Below are 25563 nucleotides of genomic sequence, written 5' to 3'. Positions count from 1 at the left end.
TGCACCAGCCAGTACTGCACAGTGCAGGCGCCGGATTTCATGGGAAAACAGCGCGGAGGGGGCGGCGCCCGGCGCCCCTGAAGAAGATTTGAGTGACGGCAGTGTGGCGTTTCAAGCAGGGGGGTTAAGACTTGCCTCCCTGGTTAAAGAAAGGTATTTTGGAGAAGTTATAAAACGCTTTATTTTGGGAATAAATGCACCAAAAACTAAAAGAGCCACCTTGTAAGAATGCAGCATTACTGCTGCACTGGTGGCTCTTTTAGTTTATAACGGTTGGAGGGGGTGACAGAGTCCCTTTAAGCTGGTTTCACATTTGCGGTTGTGTCCGGAGCGTTTTGGACACATACATCCACATGCGTCTTGATTTCCTATCTTTAACATTGTAGACGCAGGTGAATGCGTTTGCATGCGTTCACCCGTGTTTGATTATGCATGCGTATTTTCGCATTTGTGTGGCTGAGTGCGGCAGACGCACCCAGTTAGAATTTTTGTGGTGTCAAATTTCCGCCGCCATATGCTTTCGGACGCTTGCGGAAGGAGTTCGTCAAAACAACGCATTACAGTCTATGGGAATGCATAGGAACCCAAGGACATGCATTCGCTTGCGTTTGCACAAGGGTCTACATACAGAAATCCCATGAGCCATGCATATTGGGCGTGGCTTGTGTCAAGGAAATTCTCCTTGAAAAAAATTTTCATAACAAATGCATGCGCCTAAAAAAGCGAATGCATGCAAAAACGCGTGCAAACGTTGCCTTTTTTTGCATAAGTTGATGCGGATAAAAAATGCAGCGTTATCATGCGTTTTTTGCCATGCGGTTGCGTACGAAACGCTGCGGACTCAACCGCAAATGTGAACCTAGCCTTAGTAGGTTTTATTGACAGATACTACTGTCTTTGAATTTGTTACTGGGATCCAAGAGGTAACATTTCTCCTTGCAGAGAGTGACATGTCAAACCTGACATGTCAAGGTGAGGAGTCTTTTAAAGCCTTGCAATGTACAGGCCGTTGGGTCCGCAGGAGCGCCAGTCCCAGTCGCTCTCCTGCCGACTCTAGACGCTCCGAACCTTAGCTTATCAGCAGAGTCTATACTGAGACAACGTGCAAAATTTGATGGCAATAACATGCCAATTAAACAATTGGCCGATCGTATGCGAAGTACATACAGACTGTAGAACCTTGATGAGGAGCTGCATGTGCTAGAGGGAGAAGTCCAGGAAAAGGTGACGCAGCATCCCGCATCAACACGAAAAGCCGTAGATGACATTGTAGCCATATTAGAGGAGGTTTACGGAGAGAGAGCCTTGGTCGCTAGTTTCTAGACGTGCTTCTTTAATCAGTGTTAGCTACAAGACAAAAGCGTTTCCCAGTATATAAATATTTTACAGGGAATGGTAAAGACCTGTAAAAAAATGCAAGGCTGAAGCCTCTATTTTCACCGATCCTGACACCATCCTGAAAGAACCATTTGTTCAGGGACTAATGGATTCATTGCTGAGGCGGACATTGAGGGATCAGATACGAGCGAATGAGACACTTCAGTTTGCCAAGATTGCCGCAGAAGCTATTGCTCATGAAGGGGAGTATGATATGGGCTCCACCACTGTGCGGATGTATGGCCCCAGAGAACAGGAAGTCCAAGATGAAAATCCACAGTCCGACTCCTTGGCTGAGATGAGGGCCACAGTTCAGGAACTGACCCGGCAAGTGGATCAGCTAAGAAGGTCTCACGCCCCATTACCCATGAAGTGCGGTTGAGGAAGATGGCCCATTTGAAGTATGACCTGTCGCCCCGACAAATGGGGTGGGAAGAACTGAGACACCTGACAAACATCCCTTCGTATAGGTCACCAGAAGAGACCTGGGACTGGATGTCCCAGCGCGGCCTGTCCCACCTTCAAGGACAACCTTGTTCAAACAAGAGCCAAATTCGAGAACACCAGAACATGCTCTACCCCGGGGCCCAATATGCTAAAGTTGCTGAGAAAGAGGGCATGTCTTCCAAAACTGCCCCCGCTCAGAAAACGGATGAGTGGGAGCCATTACATGTAAATAAGGATCACCTCCAGTGGTAGGGTGCACTAGGGGAAATGCCCTAAGAACCTAGTGTCCCGAAGTCCAGTGATGGGCATACTGATTGAAGACAAGACCATGAGCGACCTAGTAGATACTGGAGCCGAAGTCTCCACAATGCCACTGGAGTACATTGAGACCCATTTTGGTAACTTTATTAAAGCTGAGCGAGGAACACTGATTAAGCTGATGGCCGTTAACCAGATGAAGATTTCAGTCCACAGGTTAGAGCAGATGCATGTGAAGATTGGAAACCTGGATGTGGGTCAAAAAAGGTCATGCTGGTGGATGGGGATTCACAGTCAGGAACCTCGATTATATTAGGAATGAACATCCTGCATGATCTAGACCTGTTGATGTTCCACAAAGATGGCCCGGGATATTCTCAGAAAGTCACAAAACATCGGCCTATCCAGAAGACGTTCTAGAGACTGAGATGGGTATGTGGGATTCGCTACAGTGTTCTCGAAGATAAAGTGGTGGGGATTGCGACCGTCTCACCAGGGCATCAAAATATTATCATGCCTTATCAGGAGCAGATCGTACAGATGCATGTGGGAAGCCACCGAAGACTCAATGGAATAGAGGTGATTATTGAGATCCAGAAGCCAACAGGAACCGTAAAAGGCCTAATGATTGCACGTACTATGGCGACAGTGGTGGTTGGACAAGTAACTGTCGGTGTGCCAGTGTACAAGATTCTCCTGTCGTACTTCATGCGGGAGAAATACAGTCCCCGAACTCCAATTGGCCCTGATTGCTGAGGAACAGGAACCATAGGCTGTGACTGTATCCAAGGACAGATCTGACACCAAAGTAGAATAGCCAGAAGAGTCTTGAAATAATATGACTGGACACCAGTCAGTTCTCTTCCGAACAATTTCAGCTGATAGGAGACATGTTATGGGCGTTTCAAGCTGCTGTCTCCAGAAATGAAGATAATTTTGGATGTACAGCCCGCATTGAACACAAGATTCCGAAGGGAGACATGCCTCCAATCTGTGAGTGATTAGACAAATTCCCCCTAACCTGTACCAGGAAATAAAAGCCATGCTATCACAGATGCAGAGTGGTGGAGTAATGCAGGAGAGTCAGTCCATGGGCTGCACCATAGTCCGAAAGAAGGATTTAAGCTTGAGATTGTCACAACGTCATTGTTCATGCGCCCACCTTCGAACAACAGCTATGAAGATTACGATAAATGCTGACCCGTCTACAGGCCCACGGTCTGAAGACCCAAAAGTGTCATTTGTTTCAGATAGAAATCGAATATCTAGGGCATATGTTGTGTTCAGGTGGAGTCAGCCCGGCTGGAAGCAAAGTGGAAGCGCTAAGGAACTGGCCTCTGCCACAGACTCTTCAAGATCTACGAGTCTGGACTGCAGGATTGGACAGGTGTATCTGCTAATTGCAAAGCTGACTGGGGTATTTAGCTTTGCAGGACTCATTAGTCCCTGCCAGTTGTCAATGTTCTATTGCCAGTAATGGTTCTCTGCTTGGCCTCCTGCCTGCTGCCAGTTCAGCTAAAGATAAGTGTCTTATTCTTTTTCTTAGGCTCACAGGCTGTATGTCTATTTTTTCATGCGGTTCATAGTTTATTTGTTCCAGCTTCGACTGTCCTGTTGTTTTCTCAGTCTTGTTGGATTCGCTGGAGTTGCAGATATACTCTCCACACCTTTAGTTAGGTGGTGGAGTTTTTGTATTTTTCTGCTGTGGATATTTTGTAGATTTTGTGCTGACCGCTCAGTATCCTGTACTATACTTCCCTATCTAGGTAGAAGTTGCCTCCTTTGCTAAATCTGTTTTCCGCCTGCGTGTGTCTTTTCCTCTCCTACTCACCGTCATTATTTGTGGGGGGGGGCTGCCTATACTTTGGGGGTCTACTCTGAGGCAAGTCAGTTTTCCTATTTTCCATCTTTAGGGATAATTAGTTCTCCGGCTGTGTCGAGGTGTCTAGGTCTGGATAGGCACACCCCACGGCTACTTCTAGTGTCTGTGATAAGTTCAGGGTTAGCGGTCTGTATAGTTACCACTACTCCAGCGAAGGTTTTTTCATGTTGTTCCAAGGCCGCCTGATCATAACACGAGTCTTCCTGGGACTAAGGGAATATTACCAACATTTTATCATCTCGAACTTCGCTTTAGATAGCTGAGCCTCTTCACAAGTTTCTGAATAAGACCAGAAAAGGCCCAAAGAATCGGCCCATTGACTGGAAAAACTCGCAGTAACGAGCCCTGGATCAGCTGAAAGAACCCTTGACCAGTGCCACAGTGTTGAGCATACGCTCAGTATGATTGTCCATTCATTCTATATATGGACTGAACTCTTCACGGATTGGGAGCGCTGCCCTATCCCCTGCGCAGTAGTGCATGTCTCCAGCGCTCTATTCGGTTCTCCTAAGACTCCTCTGCTCAGGTGTACCTGACTTTTTTGTGTCGTCTTCAAGAGCTGAAGATAATTTCTGATGAAGCCTAGGTTTGGCCGCAATGTCAACTTTTTCAAACGGTGGATGTACCTATACCAATAAGATTATCTCTATTTTTCTTGCATCTAAATTAGGTCTGCCGAATCTATTTTTACATAATTTTGGATTATTATCCTATTCGTGCACCCCTAAGTATTGGCGTGCCGCGCAGCCCTTTTTGTACGTATAATTTCACTAGTGATCACTGTATTACCTGTACAGTGACACTATATATAGAACTCCTGCGTATAATGTCACTGGTGATCACTGTATTATCTGTACACTGACACTATACTGTACACTACTTTGTGTATAAAATCACTGGTAATAACAGTATTAGAACTGTGGTTTTTATTGATGATCAGTGTTAGTATTTGGTCACTATGTGGTGGCAATATGTGGTCTGGTCATGGTGTGGTGATATTTCTCTCTTGTATGTGGTATTATTTGCTCACTATGTAGTGGTAATATGTGGTCTGGTCACAGTCTGGCGGTATTTAGTTCAATCAAGGTGTGGTGGTATTTCTCTCTTGTGTGTGGTATTATTACAACTGCTTTTAACCAAAGAAGCCCTTTAATGCAAACTACCATAATTGTACATCCCAGTTATATAGCGTACTCACAGTAGATGTGCAGGAGCCACCTGTGTTTTGCAGCCGATGCTCCACTATAATGGGGATAACAGCCAACAGGTAATTACATATAGCTGTAAGGTGGGTCCCTAGGGTCAGTTCCTCCTATGTGGCCCACACACCCCAGTCCGTCCCTGGCTGTACCATTCCGTCCTGTGGCCGTCCCTTGTCCATGTTTCAGAATTGTGCATTTGGTGAGGCATTGGACTGTATAGAGGCCATATGTTGTTGTCTTTGTTCCGACTATCTGAGCCATGACCAAAAGCTTGGAACAAAGCATTAAATAAACTAGCAGTGGTCAGATGGAGGGGTGTGGTATACAAGGGGCACACACTGTAGTCATGGCTTTTCATGGTCGGTATATGAAATATTACCACTCATAGGCTTATTATATAGGGCGGGGATCATTATATAATTCTTACTGATGGAGTTTGCAGCTTTCACACTGCTGCAGTCATTACAGGCAGAACATGAAGTGTCTGAACCTTGGTGAGAAAAATCAGGAAAGCTGAGAAAACCTGCTGTCAGTGTGAAACGTGTGCTCTTGTTCAGGATATATTTAGTGAGAGAGAGACTGAGATGAGAAGCAGAAAGTATTACATAAAAGTCACTATGAATTCTAAAACTTCCCGAGTCTAGAATATTCCACGGGTTATCTGCACCACATGCTATAGAAGTAAAAACCTTTATATCAGCATCTGTGATATCTATATATATAATTGTCTAAGGGTTTTTCCGTCTGTCTGTCCTGGAAATCCCGCGTCGGGACGGGCACAGCGACGATGATGTCATAAAGGACGTAGACATCCCGCGTCTCTGATTCAGCTACGGGCACAGTATCGACATAGATGTCATAATGGTTGCCATGGCGACGATGATGTCATAAAGGTTGCCTCAACCAATCAGCGACGGGCACAGTCTGCCGCGAATTCTGAAATCATCATTGTCCATATACTACGGGGACATGCATATTCTAGAATACCCGATGCGTTTGAATCGGGCCACAATCTAGTCTACTAAATAATTGTCTAAGGGTCACTTCCGTCTGTCTGTCTGTCTTTCTGTCACGGATATTCATTGGTCGCGGCCTCTGTCTGTCATGGAAATCCAAGTCGCTGATTGGTCGTGACAAAACGCCCACGACTATTCCCACGACCAATCAGCGACGGGCGCAGTCCGGCGGCAACATGGCCGCTCCTTCCTCCCCGCAGTCAGTGCCCGCTCCGTACTCCCCTCCAGTCAGCGCTCACACAGGGTTAATGGCAGCGCTAATAGACCGCATTATGCCGCGGTGTAACGCACTCCATTAACGCTGCTATTAACCCTGTGTGACCAACTTTTTTACTATTGATGCTGCCTATGCAGCATTAATAGTAAAAAGATCTAATGTTAAAAATAATTTAAAAAAAATCATCATATACTCACCTTCCGGCGCCTTTCCCGCTCCTCGCGACGCTCCGGTGACCGCTCATGCATTGCAATCTCGCGAGATGATGACGTAACGGTCTCTCGAGACCTCTACGTCATCATCTCGCGAGACCGCAATGCACTCTTGAGACCGGAGCGCGCGAGGAGCCTCGGTAAGTGCTTCCTGGATCCAGGGGCCAACGGAGGGTGAGTATATAACTATTTTTTATTTTAATTCTTTTATTTTAACAGGGATATGATGTCCACATTGCTATATACTACGTGGGCTGTGCAATATACTACGCGGGCTGGGCAATATACTATGCGGGCTGGGCAATCTACTACGCGGGCTGTGCAATATACTACGCGCGCTGGGCAATATACTACGCAGGCTGTGCAATATACTACGCGCGCTGGGCAATATACTACGCGGGCTGAGCAATATACTACGCGGGCTGGGCAATGTACTACGCGGGCTGGGCAATGTACTACGCGGGCTGGGCAATGTACTACGTGGGCTGTGCAATGTACTACGCGGGCTGTGCAATGTACTACGCGGGCTGTGCAATGTACTACGCGGGCTGGGCAATGTACTACGCGGGCTGTGCAATATACTACGCGGGCTGTGCAATATACTACGCGCGCTGGGCAATATACTACGCGGGCTGTGCAATATACTACGCGCGCTGGGCAATATACTACGCGGGCTGAGCAATATACTACGCGGGCTGTGCAATATACTACGCGGGCTGGGCAATGTACTACGCGGGCTGGGCAATGTACTACGTGGGCTGTGCAATGTACTACGCGGGCTGGGCAATGTACTACGCGGGCTGGGCAATGTACTACGCGGGCTGTGCAATATACTACGCACGCTGGGCAATATACTACGCGGGCTGTGCAATATACTACGCGCGCTGGGCAATATACTACGCGGGCTGAGCAATATACTACGCGGGCTGGGCAATATACTACGCGCGCTGGGCAATATACTACGCGGGCTGGGAAATATACTACACAGGCTGTGCAATATACTACGCGGGCTGGGCAATGTACTACGCGGGCTGGGCAATGTACTACGCGGGCTGGGCAATATACTACACAGGCTGTGCAATATACTACGCGGGCTGGGCAATATACTACGCGGGCTGTACAATATACTACGCGGGCTGGGCAATATACTACGCGGGCTGGGCAATGTACTACGCGGGCTGGGCAATGTACTACGTGGCTGGGCAATGTACTACGTGGCTGGGCAATATACTACGTGGCTGGGCAATATATTACGTGGCTGGGCAATATACTACGTGGCTGGGCAATATACTACGTGGCTGGGCAATATACTATGTGGCTGGGCAATATACTACGTGGCTGGGCAATATACTATGTGGCTGGGCAAAAACTACAACAGGAGGAAAAAAAGGAGGAAAAAACCTCCACTATTCTAGAAAAAACACCACAGAAAAACAGGCAAAGGTGCTTACCTGTCTAGGCCTCAAATCAAATGCACTCTCATGGTGCAGTGGGCCCAAGTAAAGATGGCGACTACACAGGTGTGATAATACCAAATAAGACAGCCAGCCTACAATCAGGGAATGGCTGCTTGGCACACCAGCGCAAACATGTGGCTGGGCAATATACTATGTGGCTGGGCAATATACTACGTGACTGGGCCATATACTACGTGGCTGGGCAATCTACTACGTGACTGGGCAATATACTACGTGACTGGGCAATATACTACGTGACTGGGCAATATACTATGTGGCTGGGCAATATACTATGTGGCTGGGCAATATACTATGTGGCTGGGCAATATACTACGTGACTGGGCAATATACTATGTGGCTGGGCAATATACTATGTGGCTGGACAATATACTATGTGGCTGGGCAATATACTATGTGACTGGGCAATATACTATGTGGCTGGACAATATACTATGTGGCTGGGCAATATACTACGTGACTGGGCAATATACTACGTGACTGGGCAATATACTACGTGACTGGGCAATATACTACGTGGCTGCGCAATATACTACGTGACTGGGCAATATACTACGTGGGCTGTGCCATATACTACGTGGACATGCATATTCTAGAATACCCAATGCGTTAGAATCAGGCCACCATCTAGTCTGCTGTAAAGTGGCAGAGGTAGATATTTACTAGATCTGTGTAGTGATATCACATTGGCACTTACACATTGATTTTCTCTAGTACTTCACATTGTTACACTGTAGGTACTTTTATATTCATTTACTATGGTGCTTTGTAATGTTGCACGATTTGGTGCCATTCTGTTAGTACCTTGTATTCTTCCATTTTTGGCACTATTACATGGCACTTTTATATTGATTCTCTATTGCACTTTATACCATTGTACTTTATGACACTTTTATATTGATTCCCTATGGTTATTTGTACTTTTCGTTTGGCACTATTACATCGGTATGGATTCTCTTTGGTACTGTGTAGCTGTGCACTGTATTGCAGTACTATTGATACTTTATGAGCATTTGTATTGTTGTACTTTATGCCACTATCATATTAGTTTTCTATGGCAAAAGTATATTGACTATGCATTGTACTGCAAAATTGTTGTATTACAGTAGTATTATATTAGCAATGTATGGCACTTCTAATTTGACACTTTTATATTAATTTACTATGGTACTTTGCAATATTGCACTGTATGTCGCTATTAATTTGATACATTTATTGTGTAGCACTGCTGTATTGCTGATTACGGTAGTATTATATTAGCACTCTATGGCATTTCATATACACACACGCTTTTAAAGGGAACCTGTCACCTGAATTTGGCGGGACTGGTTTTGGGTCATATGGGCGGAGTTTTTGGGTGTTTGATTCACCCTTTCCTTACCTGCTGGCTGCATGCTGGCTGCAATATTGGATTGAAGTTCATTCTCTGTCCTCCGTAGTACACACCTGCGCAAAGTAATCTTACCTTGCACAGGCGTGTACTATGGAGGACAGAGAATGAACTTCAATCCAATATTTCGGCCAGCATGCAGCCAGCAGGTAAGGAAAGGGTGAATCAAACACCCGAAAACTCCGCCCATATGACCCAAAACTGGTCCCGCCAAATTCAGGTGACAGGTTCCCTTTAAAAATAGGAAACAGAAAGAGCACTATATGGGGACATAGCAAATTATCTGTTATAAGCCCCACCCAAGTACTTATGATATCCATCCCTGCCCCGTCTCTCACCTTGGTCAGCCCTGGATATTGGTGTCTTCGCCACAGATGGTTCCTTGTTACTCTCTGGCTTTACCCGGGCATCATACCCTGCACTGGCAGTAGGTAGCGTTGTCGCACAGGGCAAAACATTCCTCTCATAGTAGCCTGGGTTGGTGATGTTTCCAGCAGGGCTGTATTGGGCCACCAAAAAGTAGACCTTTTTACCATCCATAGCCAGCCCAAATCCAACCTCCTTGGAGTCCTTCCAGACAACTTGGGTAAAATGACCTTAAAAAAATGTAAATTATTGCTCGGCATCCAACGATTGCCTTCAAGGAAAACAAAATATAAAACATTTCCATGATTTCTAGCATTGGGTAGTTTTCTATTTGGCCACTAGAGGTCAGGCTAGCCAAACACAAATCTATATACAAGTAGTAAAATTATTTTTCGTAATATTTTGTCCACTAGAGGCGCTATTTGTATGAACACTGTCATGGTTTATACTTTTGGCTGTCTAAGAGTTTCTTACCTGTGTTGCTGGAGAAGCCAGGTTTGCTGAAGTCATAGTTTTCTATCTCGCTGTACCAACTGTCCACGGGCTCATGGCCTATGTACAAAATACAAGGACACATTTTATTCCTATGGTGCTGAACGTGTTACTGTGTACCGTTATGTAGGAGTGTGGCCCACTAACAGGCTTCATAGAGCTCATTCAAATGTTATTTTCCTCCCAAGAGCTATAGCTTTTTTATTTTTCTGTCAATATGGCCATATGAATACTTGTTTTTTGCTGGGCAAGTTGTAGTTTGGTCCTTGATGTCGTACCTGCTAAGTCTTTGGGTTTGGAGCTGCTCTTGTAGTATAAGTTTTCTCCAAGTTTACTGCCGCTATGTTGCAGGGTCTGGATGGAGAGCAGGTGGTCGGCCCATTTCTGCGCTGACTTGCAGAGGTCTCGGCTCAGCTGAAGAGGAGGCGATCCGTGCAACTTCCGATATTTATTATGTGCAGCCAAAAAATCCTGCTCAAACTGCGCAATATCAATTCCTGATTGACAGTAAGGAACATGTTATTACACTAAACAATATATAAAATATACCTACATAATATATAATATTTATCAATCAGCAGTGGTAATAACCATAGCTACATGCCACCCTCTACTGGTTACTAACCATATTACAAAATATCGAGTGTTCCTCAGAGTAGTAAATGATTCAGACTTCCTGCCTCTTCTCTCTTTGGTTACCGGGGAAATAGAATGCTGTCAAATGCCCCAAAAAGAGAAATAAGGTGTTTGTTTTTTTAACACTTTTAGGAGTCCATTAAAGGGAACCTGTCACCCCCAAAATCGAAGTTGCGCTAAGCCTACCAGCATCAGGGGCTTATCTACAGCATTCTGTAATGCTGTAGATAAGCCCCCGATGTATCCTGAAAGATGAGAAAAAGAGGTTAGATTATACTCACCCAGGGGCGGTCTGATTCGGGGCCTCCCATCTTCTTACGATGACGTCCTCTTCTTGTCTTCACACTGTGGCTCCGGCACAGGCGTACTTTGTCTGCCCTGTGCCGACGCACTGCAGTACTTTGCTCTGCCCTCAACAGGGCAGACAAAGTACGCTTGCGCCTGAGCCACAGCGTGAAGACAAGAAGAGGACATCATCCTATGAAGATGGGAGGCCCCGGACCGGACCGCACCCCCCCCCCCCCCCAGGTGAGTATAATCTAACCTCTTTTTCTCATCTTTCAGGATACATCGGGGGCTTATCTACAGCATTACAGAATGCTACAGATAAGCCCCTGATGCCAATGGGCTTAGCACATCTTCGATTTTGGGGGTGACAGGTTCCCTTTAACTTCTAAAAGGGAATCTGTCACCAGGTTTTTCCTACCCCATCTCAGAGCATGATGTAGGGGCAGAGACACTGATTCCAATGATATATCACTTATCTTACTAGGCTGCTTGCTACAGTTACGATTAAAAACTGCTTTCTCTGCAGATCTTGCAGTTCTCTGAATGCTGACCTTTGTATAACACCACTCTCACCATTGATTGGTAGCTTTTTGGGTACTCTGCATAGGCAGAAAGCTGCCAATCAGTGGTGGAGGCATGGTTGTACTACATGGCAGCAGGTTTACTAGTCCTCTAGGGATATTCTGCTGCTGATTGTGACACATCACTGGAATCAGGGTCTCTTTTTTATTTTATTTTATCTCTGTTTTTAAATTGGGAAACCTGGAGTCACTCAAACTTTATTTTTTTTAAACTTTTTTTTAACTTTTTTTTTTTTCATTTCAATGAAAGATGTTTAATGTGTCTTTTCTCCAGAGGAGACGCTGCAGGGAAATTAAACTCTTAATGCTTGGTCTGGCCATTAAAGAACCAAGCAGTGAACCTTGCAACTAAAAGGGATTGTACAAAGTGGACAACCCCTTTAAGGGACACCTGTTCTGTGAAAAATGGAGCAGAATACACATAAATGTACTACCAGCTCCTGATCACCTTTTTCTTGAAGCTGCAGGCTAGCAAATCTCTTGCTGAATGCCATGTCTGATCTGAAAGAAAGAAAAGGGAACATTAGACCAAATACGACCCAAGAATTCACTGAAGTAACGCAGATCTCCAGAGCAACCAGTTTCTAGCTTTCATTCCTCAGAGGCCTTTTGAAAAATGAGAGGTAGGAGCTGATTGGTGATTGTGGGCAATGTCTCTGCTTTTCCTCTGCTCTAGTTTTGACAAAACTGCCTCCATGGTTAAATGGAAAGATTGTTCCATTTTTTATTTGTATAGAACAATCCTGCAGCTTCTGCTTTACAATGTACATCTTTTATATTTCTTACTTCTGCCTCTATAACCACAGACTGAGTCACGGCCGAGCTGGTGAAAGGTCAAAAACTCCTCTGCTAACTTTTATAAGATTAACCAGAGAAACAAGAAATCACCCCGCTGTTTAATATCCTGACATAGTCTCCTGGACAGCATGTAACTGCTGTATCTAAGCCTATGATCTGTGACTGTCTGCTGAGCTGGTGTATCTAAGCTTAAAGGGAACCTGTCACCTGAATTTGGCGGGACGGATTTCGGTCATGTGGGCGGAGTTTTCGGGTGTTTGATTCACCCTTTCCTTACCCGCTGGCTGCATGCTGGCCACAATATTGGTAGTACACGCCTGCGCAAGGCAAGATTGCCTATAGGCCTATGGGGAGAGCATTATACTATATTTAGAACGATCTGGTGTATTATAATATATGGAGGCTTTAGGGGAGTGCATTATACTATATTTAGGACGATCTGGTGCATTATACTATATGGAAGCTATCCAGGGGGCCATCATACAGTATGGAGATTACAGTGAGGGGGTCATTGTACAGTGTTGTAGTCATCAAACAGTTTTGGGGATACTAAGAGGTCAGTATATATACAGTGAGGGGGCATTATACTGTGTATAAGAGACATCATGCTGTGTATAGGAGAGCTGTACAGAGGACACTCGGGACATTATTAAACCCTTTCTACCATTGGACGTACTATTCCGTCCATGTGGGGTGGGCCCTACTTCCCAAGGACGGAATAGTACGTCCAGAGCGATCAGCCGCGCTCATGCGGGGAGCGCGGCCGATCGCGGCCGGGTGTCAGCTGACTATCGCAGCTGACATCCGGGCACTATGTGCCAGGAGCAGTCACGGACCGCCCCCGGCACATTAACTCCCGGCACACTGCGATCAAACATGATCACAGTGTTCCGGCGGTATAGGGAGGCATCGCGCAGGGAGGGGGCTCCCTGCGTGCTTCCCTGAGACCCTCAGAGCAACGCAGGCCCGGATCCAAAATGGCCGCGGGGCTGCATCTGGGTCCTGCAGGGAGGTGGCTTCCAAGCGCTCAGAGAAGGCACCGGGAAGCCTCCCTGCTGTGCATGTCAGATCGCTGATCTGACACAGTGCACAGCAAAGTGTCAGATCAGCAATCTGTCACTTTACTGTGATGTCCACCCCTGGGGCAAAGTAAAAAAGTTCAACAAAAAAATAAATTACATGTGTAAAAAAAAAAAAAATAATCATAAATAAATAATAATAATAAAAAAATATTGTGCCAATAAATACATTCCTGTATCTAAATAAAAAAAACAAAACAATAAAAGTACACATATTTAGTATCGCCGGGTCCGTAACGACCCGACCTATAAAACTGTCCCACTAGTTAACCCCTTAAGTGAACACCGTAAAAAAAAAAAAACAAGGCAAAAATAACGCTTTATTATCATACCGCCGAAGAAAAAGTGGAATAAAACACGATCAAAAAGACAGATATAATCCATGGTACCGCTGAAAACGTCATCTTGTCCCGCAAAAAACGAGCCGCCATACAGCATCATCAGCGAACAAATAAAAAAATTATAGTCCTCAGAATAAGGCGATGCAAAAATAATTATTTTTTCTATAAAATAGTCCTCATCGTATAAAAGCGCCAAAACATAAGAAAATATATAAATGAGGCATCGCTTTAATCGTACTGACCCGAAGAACAAAACTGCTTTATCCAATTTACCAAACATGGAACGGTATAAACGCCCCCCCCCCCCCCCAAAAGAAATTCATGAATAGCTGGTTTTTGGTCATTCTGCCTCACTAAAATTGGAATAAAAAGCGATAAAAAAAATCACGTGCCCGAAAATGTTACCAATAAAAACATCAACTCGTCCCACAAAAAACAAGACCTCACATGACTGTGGACCAAAATATTGAAAAATTATAGCTATCAAAATGCGGTAATGCAAAAAAATTTTTTGCAATAAAAAGCGTTTTTTAGTGTGTGACGGCTGCTAATCATAAAAATCAGCTAAAAAACCCACTATAAATAGTAAATCAAACCCCCCTTCATCACCCCCTTAGTTAGGGAAAAATTAAAAATTAAAAAATTTATTTATTTCCATTTTCCCATTAGGGTTAGGGCTAGGGCTAAGGCTAGGATTAGGGCTAGGGTTAGGGTTGGGGCTAAAGTTAGGGTTAGGGTTGGGGCTAGGGTTAGGGTTTGGATTACATTTACGGTTGGGAATAGGGTTGGGATTAGGGTTAGGGGTGTGGTTAGGGTTACCGTTGAGATTAGGGTTAGGGGTGTGTTTGGATTAGGGTTTCAGTTATAATTGGGGGGTTTCCACTGTTTAGGCACATCAGAGCTCTCCAAACGCAACATGGCGTCCGATCTCAATTCCAGCCAATTCTGCGTTGAAAAAGTAAAACCGTGCTCCTTCCCTTCCGAGCTCTCCCATGCGCCCAAACAGGGGTTTACCCCAACATATGGGGTATCAGCGTACTCAGGACACATTGGACAACAACTTTTGGGGACCAATTTCTCCTGATACCCTTAGGAAAATATAAAACTGGGGGCTAAAAAATAATTTTTGTGGGAAAAAAAAATATTTTTTTATTTTTATGGCTCTGCATTATAAACTGTAGTGAAACACTTTGGGGTTCAAAGTTCTCACAACACATCTAGATAAGTTAGTTGGGGGGCTAGTTTCCAATATGGGGTCACTTGTGTGGGGTTTCTACTGTTTAGTTACATGAGGGGCTTTGCAAATGCAACGTGACGCCTGCAGACCATTCCATCTAAGTCTGCATTCCAAATGGCGCTCCTTCCGTTTCGAGCTCTGCCATGCGCCCAAACGGTGGTTCCTCTCCACATATTGGGTATCAGCGTACTCAGGACAAATTGGACAACAACTTTTGGGGTTTAATTTCACCTGTTACCCTTGGAAAAATACAAAACTGGGGGCTAAAAAATAATTTTTGTGGAAAAAAAAAGATATTTTATTTTCACGGCTCTGCGTTATAAACTGTAGTGAAACACTTGGAGGTTCAAAGTTCTCACAACACATCTAGATAAGTTCCTTGGTGGGTCTAGTTTCCAATATGAGGTCACTTATGGGGGGTTTCAATGTTTTGGCACATCAGGGGCTCTCCAAACGCAACATGGCGTCCCATCTCAATTCCAGTCAATTTTGCATTGAAAAGTCAAATGGCGCTCCTTCACTTCCGAGCTCTGTCATGTGCCCAAACAGTGGTTTACCCCCACATATGGGGTATTAGCGTACTCAGGACAAATTGTACAACAACCTTTAGGGTCCATTTTCTCCTGTTACCCTTGGTAAAATGAAACAAATTGGAGCTGAAGTAAATTTTTGGTGAAAAAAAGTTAAATGTTCATTTTTATTTAAACATTCCAAAAATTCCTGTGAAACACCTGAAGGGTTAATAAACTTCTTGAATGTGGTTTTGAGCACCTTGAGGGGTGCAGTTTTTAGAATGGTGTCACACTTTGTTATTTTCTATCATATAGACCCCTCAAAATGACTTCAAATGAGATGTGGTTCCTAAAAAAAATGGTGTTGTAAAAATGAGAAATTGCTGGTCAACTTTTAACCCTTATAACTCCCTAACAAAAAAAAATTTTTGTTCCAAAATTGTGCTGATGTAAAGTAGACATGTGGGAAATGTTACTTATTAAGTATTTTGTGTGACATATCTCTGTGATTTAATTGCATAAAAATTCAAAGTTGGAAAATTGCAAAATTTTCAACATTTTCACCAAATTTCCGTTTTTTTCACAAATAAACGCAGGCAATATCAAATAAGTTTTACCACTATCATGAAGTACAATATGTCACAAGAAAACAGTGTCAGAATCACTGGGATCCGTTGAAGCGTTCCAGAGTTATAACCTCATAAAGGGACAGTGGTCAGAATTATAAAAATTGGCCTGGTCATTAACGTGCAAACCACCCATGGGGGTAAAGGGGTTAAATGTAAAGTGGGCACTTACTGTTATAGGGGAACTCGGGTTACTGTGACTATCAAAGGGGCACACAGGGCAATATTACTTTCTAGGGGGGCAAAATATGGGCCCTGTTTTCTAGGACACTTGCACCCAGCATTACTATATTATAGAGGGGTGCTTTAGAATTTAGAGGGCACAGAGAACCACACAGCAGGTGCAGTAATAGGGTCACATATGGCAGCAGCAGCTCAGTATTGGGGTATCAGGGGCAGTAATAGGGTCACATACGGCAGCAGCGGCTCAGTGTTGGGGTATCAGGTGCAGTAATAGGGACATATACGGCAGCAATGGCTCAGTTTTGGGGTATCAGGTGCAGTAATAGGGTCACTTATGGCAGCAGAGGCTCAGTATTGGGGTATCAGGGGCAGTAATAGGGACACATACGGCAGCAGCAGCTCAGTATTGGGGTATCAGGGGCAGTAATAGGGTCACATACGGCAGCAGCAGCTCAGTATTGGGGTATTAGGTGCAGTAATAGGGACATATACGGCAGCAACGGCTCAGTATTGGGGTATCAGGTGCAGAAATAGGGTCACATACGGCAGCAGCGGCTCAGTATTGGGGTATCAGGGGCAGTAATAGGGTCACATACGACAGCAGCGGCTCAGTATTGGGGTATCAGGTGCAGTAATAGGGATACATACGGCAGCAGCGGCTCAGTATTGGGGTATCAGCAGGATGAGGAGTTTGTGCAGGTTGGGAATAGATGGTGATGGGGCTGGAATATGAGAAGTGAAATGTGTCTTTGTTGTATTCTCTGAAGACGAGTCCTGGGTGGAAGAAGTTGTCATGTCGGTCTGGGCCAGATGGAAAAGACGGGAAAAGTGAACGATTCCATCAGAAAGGACATCAGTGGTAAGACATTATCTGTAACTGTACTGTGATCTCTTATATGTTCTACAGGACTGGTATCTACCACTGATCATATGGCGGTAATATCTATGTTGGTCTTGAAATAGAGATTATCTTCAGGAACGGCGCGGTCATCTGCTGACGGTCTCCTCCACTATTAGGAGGCATCACCGAGTTGTAATCAAGGTTACCTGGTTAGGGGCCCACTCAGAAGTTTCGCCTTCCCCCTGAACCAAAACCCTAGCTACGCCTCTGCCACCAGGGATAGTTACTGTAATTATATTTACTATACCTATTATTGAACTTCGGCAACAATGGATATTTACTACTAATTACTATTTGGTGTCTGTAATTGGCTGAGGCGCTGATGTCACATTACCTGCTGACTAGGGTTGAGCGACTTTTACTTTTTTTGGATTGAGTCGGGTTTCGTGAAACCCGACTATCTCAAAAGTCGAGTCGAGTGAAATCGGCCAATTATCGCGAAAAGTCGGGGATCGACCGAAACACGAAACCCAATGCAAGTCAATGGGGAAGCATAGTTGGCAGTGGGTGGAGGCCAGGAAAACACCTGCCTTGTCAATCTTAATTTACCTTATAATAATAGTTAGGCATTGGAAATTGGGGGTCATTTGGCTAAAGTTGTGGGGGGTATGGCTGGTTCAAGTTTTTAGTGGGCCCAGGAAACGTGGACTACGTCACGGCAGTGGAGCAGGGAGAGGTAAGTATTTCAACTTTGCAAGTGCTGTGATCCTGAGCAAGCAGGGGGGGCCCTCTCGTTCGCATTGGCTCTGGCACAGGGCCCCTCAAAGTACGGCGGTGTGTTTACACGGCGGGGGCGCCTCCCACCGGCAGCGACACTTTTGCGTACTATGAGGGGCCCTGTGCCAGTGACGTCGCCAACGAGTATGCCCCCCCCACCTGATGAAGGAACCTGCACTTTCATCTGCCCCTTCCTCTTTGCCCCCATGTAAGGTGGTATAGTATGTGGGAAGGGGAACCTGACTTTCAGCAGGGTCAGATTCTGGCTGTGTAGCGTGCAAGGGGAATGTAGTGGTGTGGGTCAATGTACCAGCAGACTCATCTAGCACTGGCTGGGCAATGGGCAGGATGAGGAGGAAACACAGATATAGGCCCAAATAATAAAGTAGGCTAAATGCAGTTCAAAATTGGTAACAGGACTAAACAGGCGGCATTGCTTTGTTCAGTGGAGGACAACTGTAATGAGAAGCTGCCACAGTGAGTAGGCCCAAATCAGTAAGTAGGCTAAATGCAGTTCAAAATTGGTAACAGTAGTAAACAGGCGGCACTGCTTTGTTCAGTGGAGGAGAACAGCAAGGAGCGGCAGACACCGTTAGTAGGCCCAACCAAACTAGTAGGCCAAATGCAGTTTAATATTAAAAATATTTAATGAAAGCCTGAAGATTGAAGCTAAGGCAAGTAAACCAGGAGAACACCTAGGAGCGGCAGACACCGTTAGTAGGCCCCAACCAAACTAGTAGGCCAAATGCAGTTTAATATTAAAACTACTTAATGAAAGCCTGAAGATAGAAGCTCAGGAAAGTAAACCAAGAGAACACCTAGGAGCGGCAGACACCGTTAGTAGGCCCCAACCAAACAAGTAGGCCAAATGCAGTTTAACCCTTAGTGACGGAGCCAAATTTTTGAAATCTGACCAGTGTCACTTTATGTGGTAATAACTCTGGAATGCTTCAACAAATCCCAGTGATTTTGAGATTGTTTTTTTTCATGACACATTATACTTTATGATAATGGTAAATTTAGGTCGATATGTTTTGTGTTTATTTTTAAAAAAATATCAGAAATTTGAGAAAAATGTAAAAAAATTATCAACTTTCAAACTTTGAATGATTATCCCTTTCATCCAGATAGTCATACCACAGCAAAATGTTAATAAATAACATTTCCCTTATGTCTGCTTTACATCAGCACTGTTTGTAAAATATTCTTTTATTTGTTAGCATTTTAGGAGGTTTACAAATGTAGCAATAATTTTTCATTTTTTCAAGGAAATTTCCAAAAATTTTTTTTTTAGAGACCTATCCATGTTTGAGGTGCCTTTGGGGGTCCCATATATTGGGAAAACCCCAAAGTTATACCATTTTAAAAACAGCACCCCCTGACAAATTGAAAACTGCTGTCAGGTAGATTATTAACCCTTCAGGTGCTTTTCAGGAATTAATGCAAAGTGGCATGACAGAAATTAAAATGTGTATTTTTTACCACCTAAATGCCGCTAACTTCTGAACAGGTTACAACAGCCGTCAGACTCTAAGGTCGCTATTTGGCTGTGAATTGCCATGGCAAACATCAGGACCACATGATCATGATCTGAGGGCACCAATTGGGATAAAGAGGAAGCCCCCACACTTTGTTAGCCATTTCTAATTATGTAGTTAATATTGACAGCAGCATCTAAGGGGTTAAAGAGATTTGGACGGTTCAAACACTGATCGTGGCTGATACAGCAAATTGTCAGCTATAGTGTATAGCCGACAGCTGCTGGATTGTCACCTGTATGTGGATGCTAGTCTCTTATATCTCAGGTCAGTTAAAAGATGTATTGGCGGTCATTAAGGGGTTAATATAAAAACTACTTAATGAAAGCCTGAAGATTGAAGCTAAGGCAAGTAAACCAGGAGAACACCTAGGAGTGACAGACACCGTTAGTAGGCCCCAACCAAACTAGTAGGCCAAATGCAGTTTAATATTAAAACTACTTAATGAAAGCCTGAAGATAGAAGCTCAGGAAAGGAAACCAGGAGAACACCTAGGAGCGGCAGACACCGTTAGTAGGCCCCAACCAAACTAGTAGGCCAAATGCAGTTTAATATTAAAACTACTTAATGAAAGCCTGAAGATAGAAGCTCAGGAAAGGAAACCAGGAGAACACCTAGGAGCGGCAGACACCGTTAGTGGGGCCCAACCAAACTTGTAGCCTCAATGCAGTTTTCAAATTCCGATAGGCTGAAAACCTGACAATTGAAGCTCAGCTTTTTTAAGAGTAGGACAGCTGTATTGAGTGGCACAGACAGACACTGGTAGTAGGCCTTAAACACAAAAGTTGGCTCAATGCAGTTTAAAAAAGGTTACAGGGGTACACGGGCAGCATTGGTGTGGTCAGCGGAGGACGATTGCAAGGAGGGACCGCAGACAGACTTAGTAGGCCTAAAATAAAAAAAGTAGGCTCAATGCAGATTTAAATAGGTTCCAGGGGTACACAGGCAGCATTGGTGTGGTCAGCGGAGGACAATTGGAAGGAGAGACCGCAGACAGACTTACTAGGCCTAAAATAAAAAAGTTGGCTCAATGCAGGTTTAAATAGGTTCCAGGGGTACACAGGCAGCATTGGTGTAGTCAGCGGAGGACAATTTGAAGGAGGGACCGCAGACAGACTTACTAGGCCTAAAATAAAAAAGTTGGCTCTATGCAGGTTTAAATAGGTTCCAGGGGTACACAGGCAGCATTGGTGTGGTCAGCGGAGGACAATTGGAAGGAGTGTCTGACACAGTTAGTAGTCCAAAATAATAAATTGATGTTAATGTCTGGCAAAAAAAAAATTAACAAATAAACAGGTGGCATACCTAGGTACAGGGGTGGGCTCCTCTGCTGACTTGCAGACAGTGGTATTTGGCACAAAGTATTAACTGGTGTAAATGTAGGACAGGGCCCCAGTATATTTTTAGTAGCATCATGCATATCAGCAAATTGGTATTGGCAGTGCCATTGAAGGATTTAACCGCATAGACTAAGCAGTGGTGGAGCAGTGAGAGATAATTTTGCAAGTGGTAGAGCACTGTTTAAGCTGGGGGGGATTCTCTCTCGTGGCCGGCGGTACTGGCCCAGGGCCCCACAGGTTACAATGGTGTGTCTGACGTTGGGTGCGCACCACCACTGCCAGAGACACTTCATTGTACTATGAGGGACCCTGTGCCAGTGCCGTCGCACAAAAGTGGGCACACCCACCTCTTCAGCCAAACGGCACTCGCACAGGTGCTTGCGCCAAGTGGTGACCACGGCCCCGTGGGGGAAGTCAGCCCATTTAGGGAGGTGTAAAGATGGCGTATGCTGGACATACAGCAGCTGCAAATGGAGAAATTGGGACAGTCAGTAAGACCAGTCCAAAAGCAAGACCTTTTTACTGGAAAGCTAGGTGTCAGCCGGGAAAAGTGGGGCAAAATAATTAGAAATCCATGATTGGTTCATTTTAATGAAGGTTAGATCATCAACATTTTGGGTAGCCAGAGGACTCCTTTTTTCGGTCAGTATTGAACCAGCAGCACTGAAGACTCTTTCTGATACCACACTAGCTGCTGGGCAAGCAAGCTCCTGCAATGCATATTCTGCCAGTTCAGGCCAGGTGTCTATTTTAGATGCCCAGTAATCAAATGGGAATGACGTGTGAGGGAGAACATCGATAAGGGAGGAAAAATAGTTAGTAACCATACTGGACAAATGTTGTCTCCTGTCACTTTGAATTGATGCTGCAGTACCTGTCCTGTCTGCGGTCATAGCGAAATCACTCCACAACCTGGTCAGAAAGCCCCTCTGTCCAACGCCACTTCTGATTTGTGCACCTCTAACACCTCTGCCATGTTGCCCCCTGCAGCTCGTGTGAGAACCATCACCACCGCTGTGTACTGGGAATGCCTGACTCAAACGGTCTACAAGAGTTGCTTGTTTGGTTGCCAATATTTGCTCAAGGTTCTCATGTGGCATGATATTTTGCAATTTCCATTTATAGCATGGATCCAGGAGGCAGGCCAACCAGTAATCGTCATCGGTCATCATTTTGATAATGCGGGGGTCCCTTTTGAGGATACGCAAGGCATAATCCGCCATGTGGGCCAATGTTCCAGGTGTCAATTCACTGCTTGTGCTAGGTTGAGGAGCACTTTCTGGCAAATCAACATCACTTGTCTCCCTCAAAAACCCTGTACCTGACCTTGCAACGCCACCAGTTTCTATTGCCCCCTAAGAAGCTGCCTCCTCCAAAAAATATTCATCCCCATCATCCTCCTCGTCCTCCTCCTCTTCGTCCGCCACCTCGTCCAGGAGACTTCCCTGAGCAGACAATGGCTGACTGTCATCAAGGCTTCCCTCGTCCTCGGCTACAGATGCCTGCTCCTTTATGTGCGTCAAACTTTGCATCAGCAGACGCATTAGTGGGATGCTCATGCTTATGATGGCATCATCTGCACTAACCAGGCGTGTGCATTCCTCAAAACACTGAAGGACTTGACACAGGTCTTGTAGCTTCGACCACTGCACACCTGACAACTCCATGGCTGCTATCCAACTACCTGCCTGTGTATGTGTATCCTCCCACAAATACATAACTCTGTTCGCACAGCGTCTGAAGCATGTGCAGTGTGGAGTTCCACCTTGTTGCAACGTCGATTATTAGGCGGTGCTGAGGAAGCTTCAACGATCGCTGATGGTTCTGCATACGGCTGGAGTGTACGGGTGAACGGCGGATGTGCGAGCAAAGTCTTCGCACCTTCAGGAGCAGGTCGGGTAACCCCGGATAACTTTTCAGGAAGCACTGCACCACCAGGTTCAAGGTGTATTCCGCATTTCTTGTGCAAATGTTGCCTTTTTTTCCGCAAAAAAAATCGCATCGCGGAAAAAAAAGCAACATGTTCATTAAATTTGCGGAATTGCGGTGACTCCGCACACCTAGGAATGCATTGATCTGCTTACTTTCCGCATGGGGCTGTGCACACCATGCGGGAAGTAAGCAGATTATGTGCGGTTGGTACCCAGGGTGGAGGAGAGGAGACTCTCCTCCACGGACTGGGCACCATATAATTGGTTAAAAAAAAGAATTAAAATAAAAAACAGTGATATACTCACCTTCGATGTCTTCCTGCCTCTCAGCGGTGCACGCTGCCGCTTCCATTCCTATAGATGCTCTGTGTGAAGGACCTGCGATGACATCGCCGTCTTGTGATTGGTCGCGTGACCGCTCACGTGACCGCGACGTCATGGAAGGTCCTGCACACACACACCATCCATAGGAACAGACGCCGCTGAGGAGATTGGCTGTCTGCGGGTGAGTATAACCATTTTTTTTATTTTATTTTATTATTTTTAAACATTCTATCCTTTACTATTGATGCTGCATAGGCAGCATCTATAGTAAAAAGTTGGTAACACTTGTCAAACAGAATGTTTGACAAGTGTGACCAACCTGTCAGTCAGTTTTCCAAGCGATGCTACAGATCGCTTGGAAAACTTTAGCATTCTGCAAGCTAATTACGCTTGCAAAATGCTAAGAAAACCGGGAAAAACGCCCCAAAAAAAATGCGGATTTCTTGCAGAAAATTTCCGGTTTTCTTCAGGAAATTTCTGCAAGAAATCCTGACGTGTGCACATACCGAAAGGGCTATGGCAGCCATAAAATTCCTTCCGTTATCACTGAATACCTTGCCTGCCTCAAGGTGTACACTGCCCAGCCATGACTGAGTTTCTTGCTGCAAGAACTCGGACAGAACTTCCGCGGTGTGACTGTTGTCGCCTAAACACTTCATTTCCAACACAGCCTGCTGACGCTTACCACTAGCTGTTCCATAATGGGACACCTCGTGTGCAACACTGGCAGCTGCAGATGGAGTGGTCGTGTGACTGCGGTCTGTGGACGAGCTATCGCTTCTGCTGGAGGACGAGGAGGAGGGGTGGCGAACGCCTACAGCCAACTGTTTCCTAGACCGTGGGCTAGGCAGAACTGTCCCAATCTGGCTGTCCCCTGTGGACCCTGCATCCACCACATTAACCCAGTGTGCCGTGATGGACACCTAATGTCCCTGGCCATGCCTACTGGTCCATGCATCTGTTGTGAGGTGCACCTTTCTACTGACAGATTGCCGGAGTGCATGGACAATGCGGTCTTTTACATGCTGGTGGAGGGCTGGGATGGCTTTTCTCGCAAAGAAATGTCGACTGGGTAGGTCGTAGCGTGGTACTGCGTAGTCCATCGGGGCTTTGAAAGCTTTGCTTTCAACTAACCGGTAGGGCATCATCTCTAATGAGATTAGTCTAGCAATGTGGGCGTTCAAACCCTGTGTACGCGGATGAGAGGATGAGTACTTCCTTTTCCTAACGAGAGTCTCTTGTAGGGTGAGCTGGACTGGAGAGCTGCATATGGTGGAACTAGCGGGGGTGGTGGTGGACATGGCAGACTAAGAGAGGGTTGGAGATGGTATTATTGCTGTTGGCCTACATACAGTGTTTCCTACCATTCCCTGACTGCTTTAGCTTTGCGACGATACCTCCACATTTGCTGCAGGTGGTGTGGTAAACGGTGTGCTTACAGTGAGGGAAGGAATGTAGCGTTGCTGACTAGCTTCATTGTGAGCGGGTACAACAACGTTACGGGACGTTTGGTAGTTCGTCCAGGCTTGCAAGTGCATGGTGGTTAAATGTCTACGCATGCAAGTTGTATTTAGATTTTTCACATTCTGACCTCTGCTAAAGGTCCTTGAGCATTTCTTACAGATGACTTTGCACTGATCATTCGGATCTTGGTTAAAAAATTGCCAGACTGTACTCTTCCTACTATCGAATACCTTTTCAGGCATTGCACACTGAGCTACTTTAACCGGATGGCCACGCTGTCCTACAACTGTTTTTGGTTTTGACACACGTTTTTGGCCAGATACAGGCCTGCCAGATGAAAGCTGTTGCGATGTTGATGCCTGCTGCGGCTCCTCCTCCGCTTCAGAGCTACTGCCGGCGACACCCTGTTCCCCCAATGGCTGCCAATCGGGGTCAACAAGTAGGTCATCTATCACCTCCTCTTCTATGTCCTGTGCACCTTCCTCTGTGTCACCGTGTAAGCCGGTGCTATAGCGTTCGGGACGGGGCACCATAGTCTCATCAGGGTCAGATTCTGGCTCAGTACACTGCGAGGGCAATGTAGTGATCTGAGTCAATGGAACAGCATAATAATCTAGCTGTGACTGTGCATCTGTGCACTCCATGTCCGATTCATCTTGTAATGGGCATGGCCTGTTAACAATTTCCCTTTCTAACCCAGGCACGGTATGTGTAAAGAGCTCCATGGAGTAAC

At 45.4% G+C, this 25563-nt stretch overlaps 1 protein-coding gene across 4 annotated transcripts in view; it reads right to left on the bottom strand.

Moving 5' to 3' along the window:
- The window catches only part of LOC138662311 (uncharacterized), a 167396-nt gene that overhangs the window by 112342 nt on the left and 29491 nt on the right, over nt 1-25563 (bottom strand). For all 4 annotated transcript variants that reach the window (XM_069747779.1, XM_069747782.1, XM_069747781.1 and 1 more), the window contains exons 2-5: nt 12288-12340; nt 10613-10831; nt 10317-10394; nt 9815-10072 (exon numbers count right to left, since the gene is read on the bottom strand). In XM_069747779.1, the coding sequence (XP_069603880.1) occupies nt 9815-10072; nt 10317-10394; nt 10613-10831; nt 12288-12333 (601 nt within the window). In that variant the 5' untranslated portion in view covers nt 12334-12340. The remainder of the gene's footprint in view (nt 1-9814; nt 10073-10316; nt 10395-10612; nt 10832-12287; nt 12341-25563) is intronic.

The sequence above is a fragment of the Ranitomeya imitator genome, chromosome 2 (genome assembly GCF_032444005.1).
Source record: "Ranitomeya imitator isolate aRanImi1 chromosome 2, aRanImi1.pri, whole genome shotgun sequence".
Classification (NCBI taxonomy): Eukaryota; Metazoa; Chordata; class Amphibia; order Anura; family Dendrobatidae; genus Ranitomeya; species Ranitomeya imitator.
This window is presented reverse-complemented; position numbering and strand designations above follow the sequence as displayed.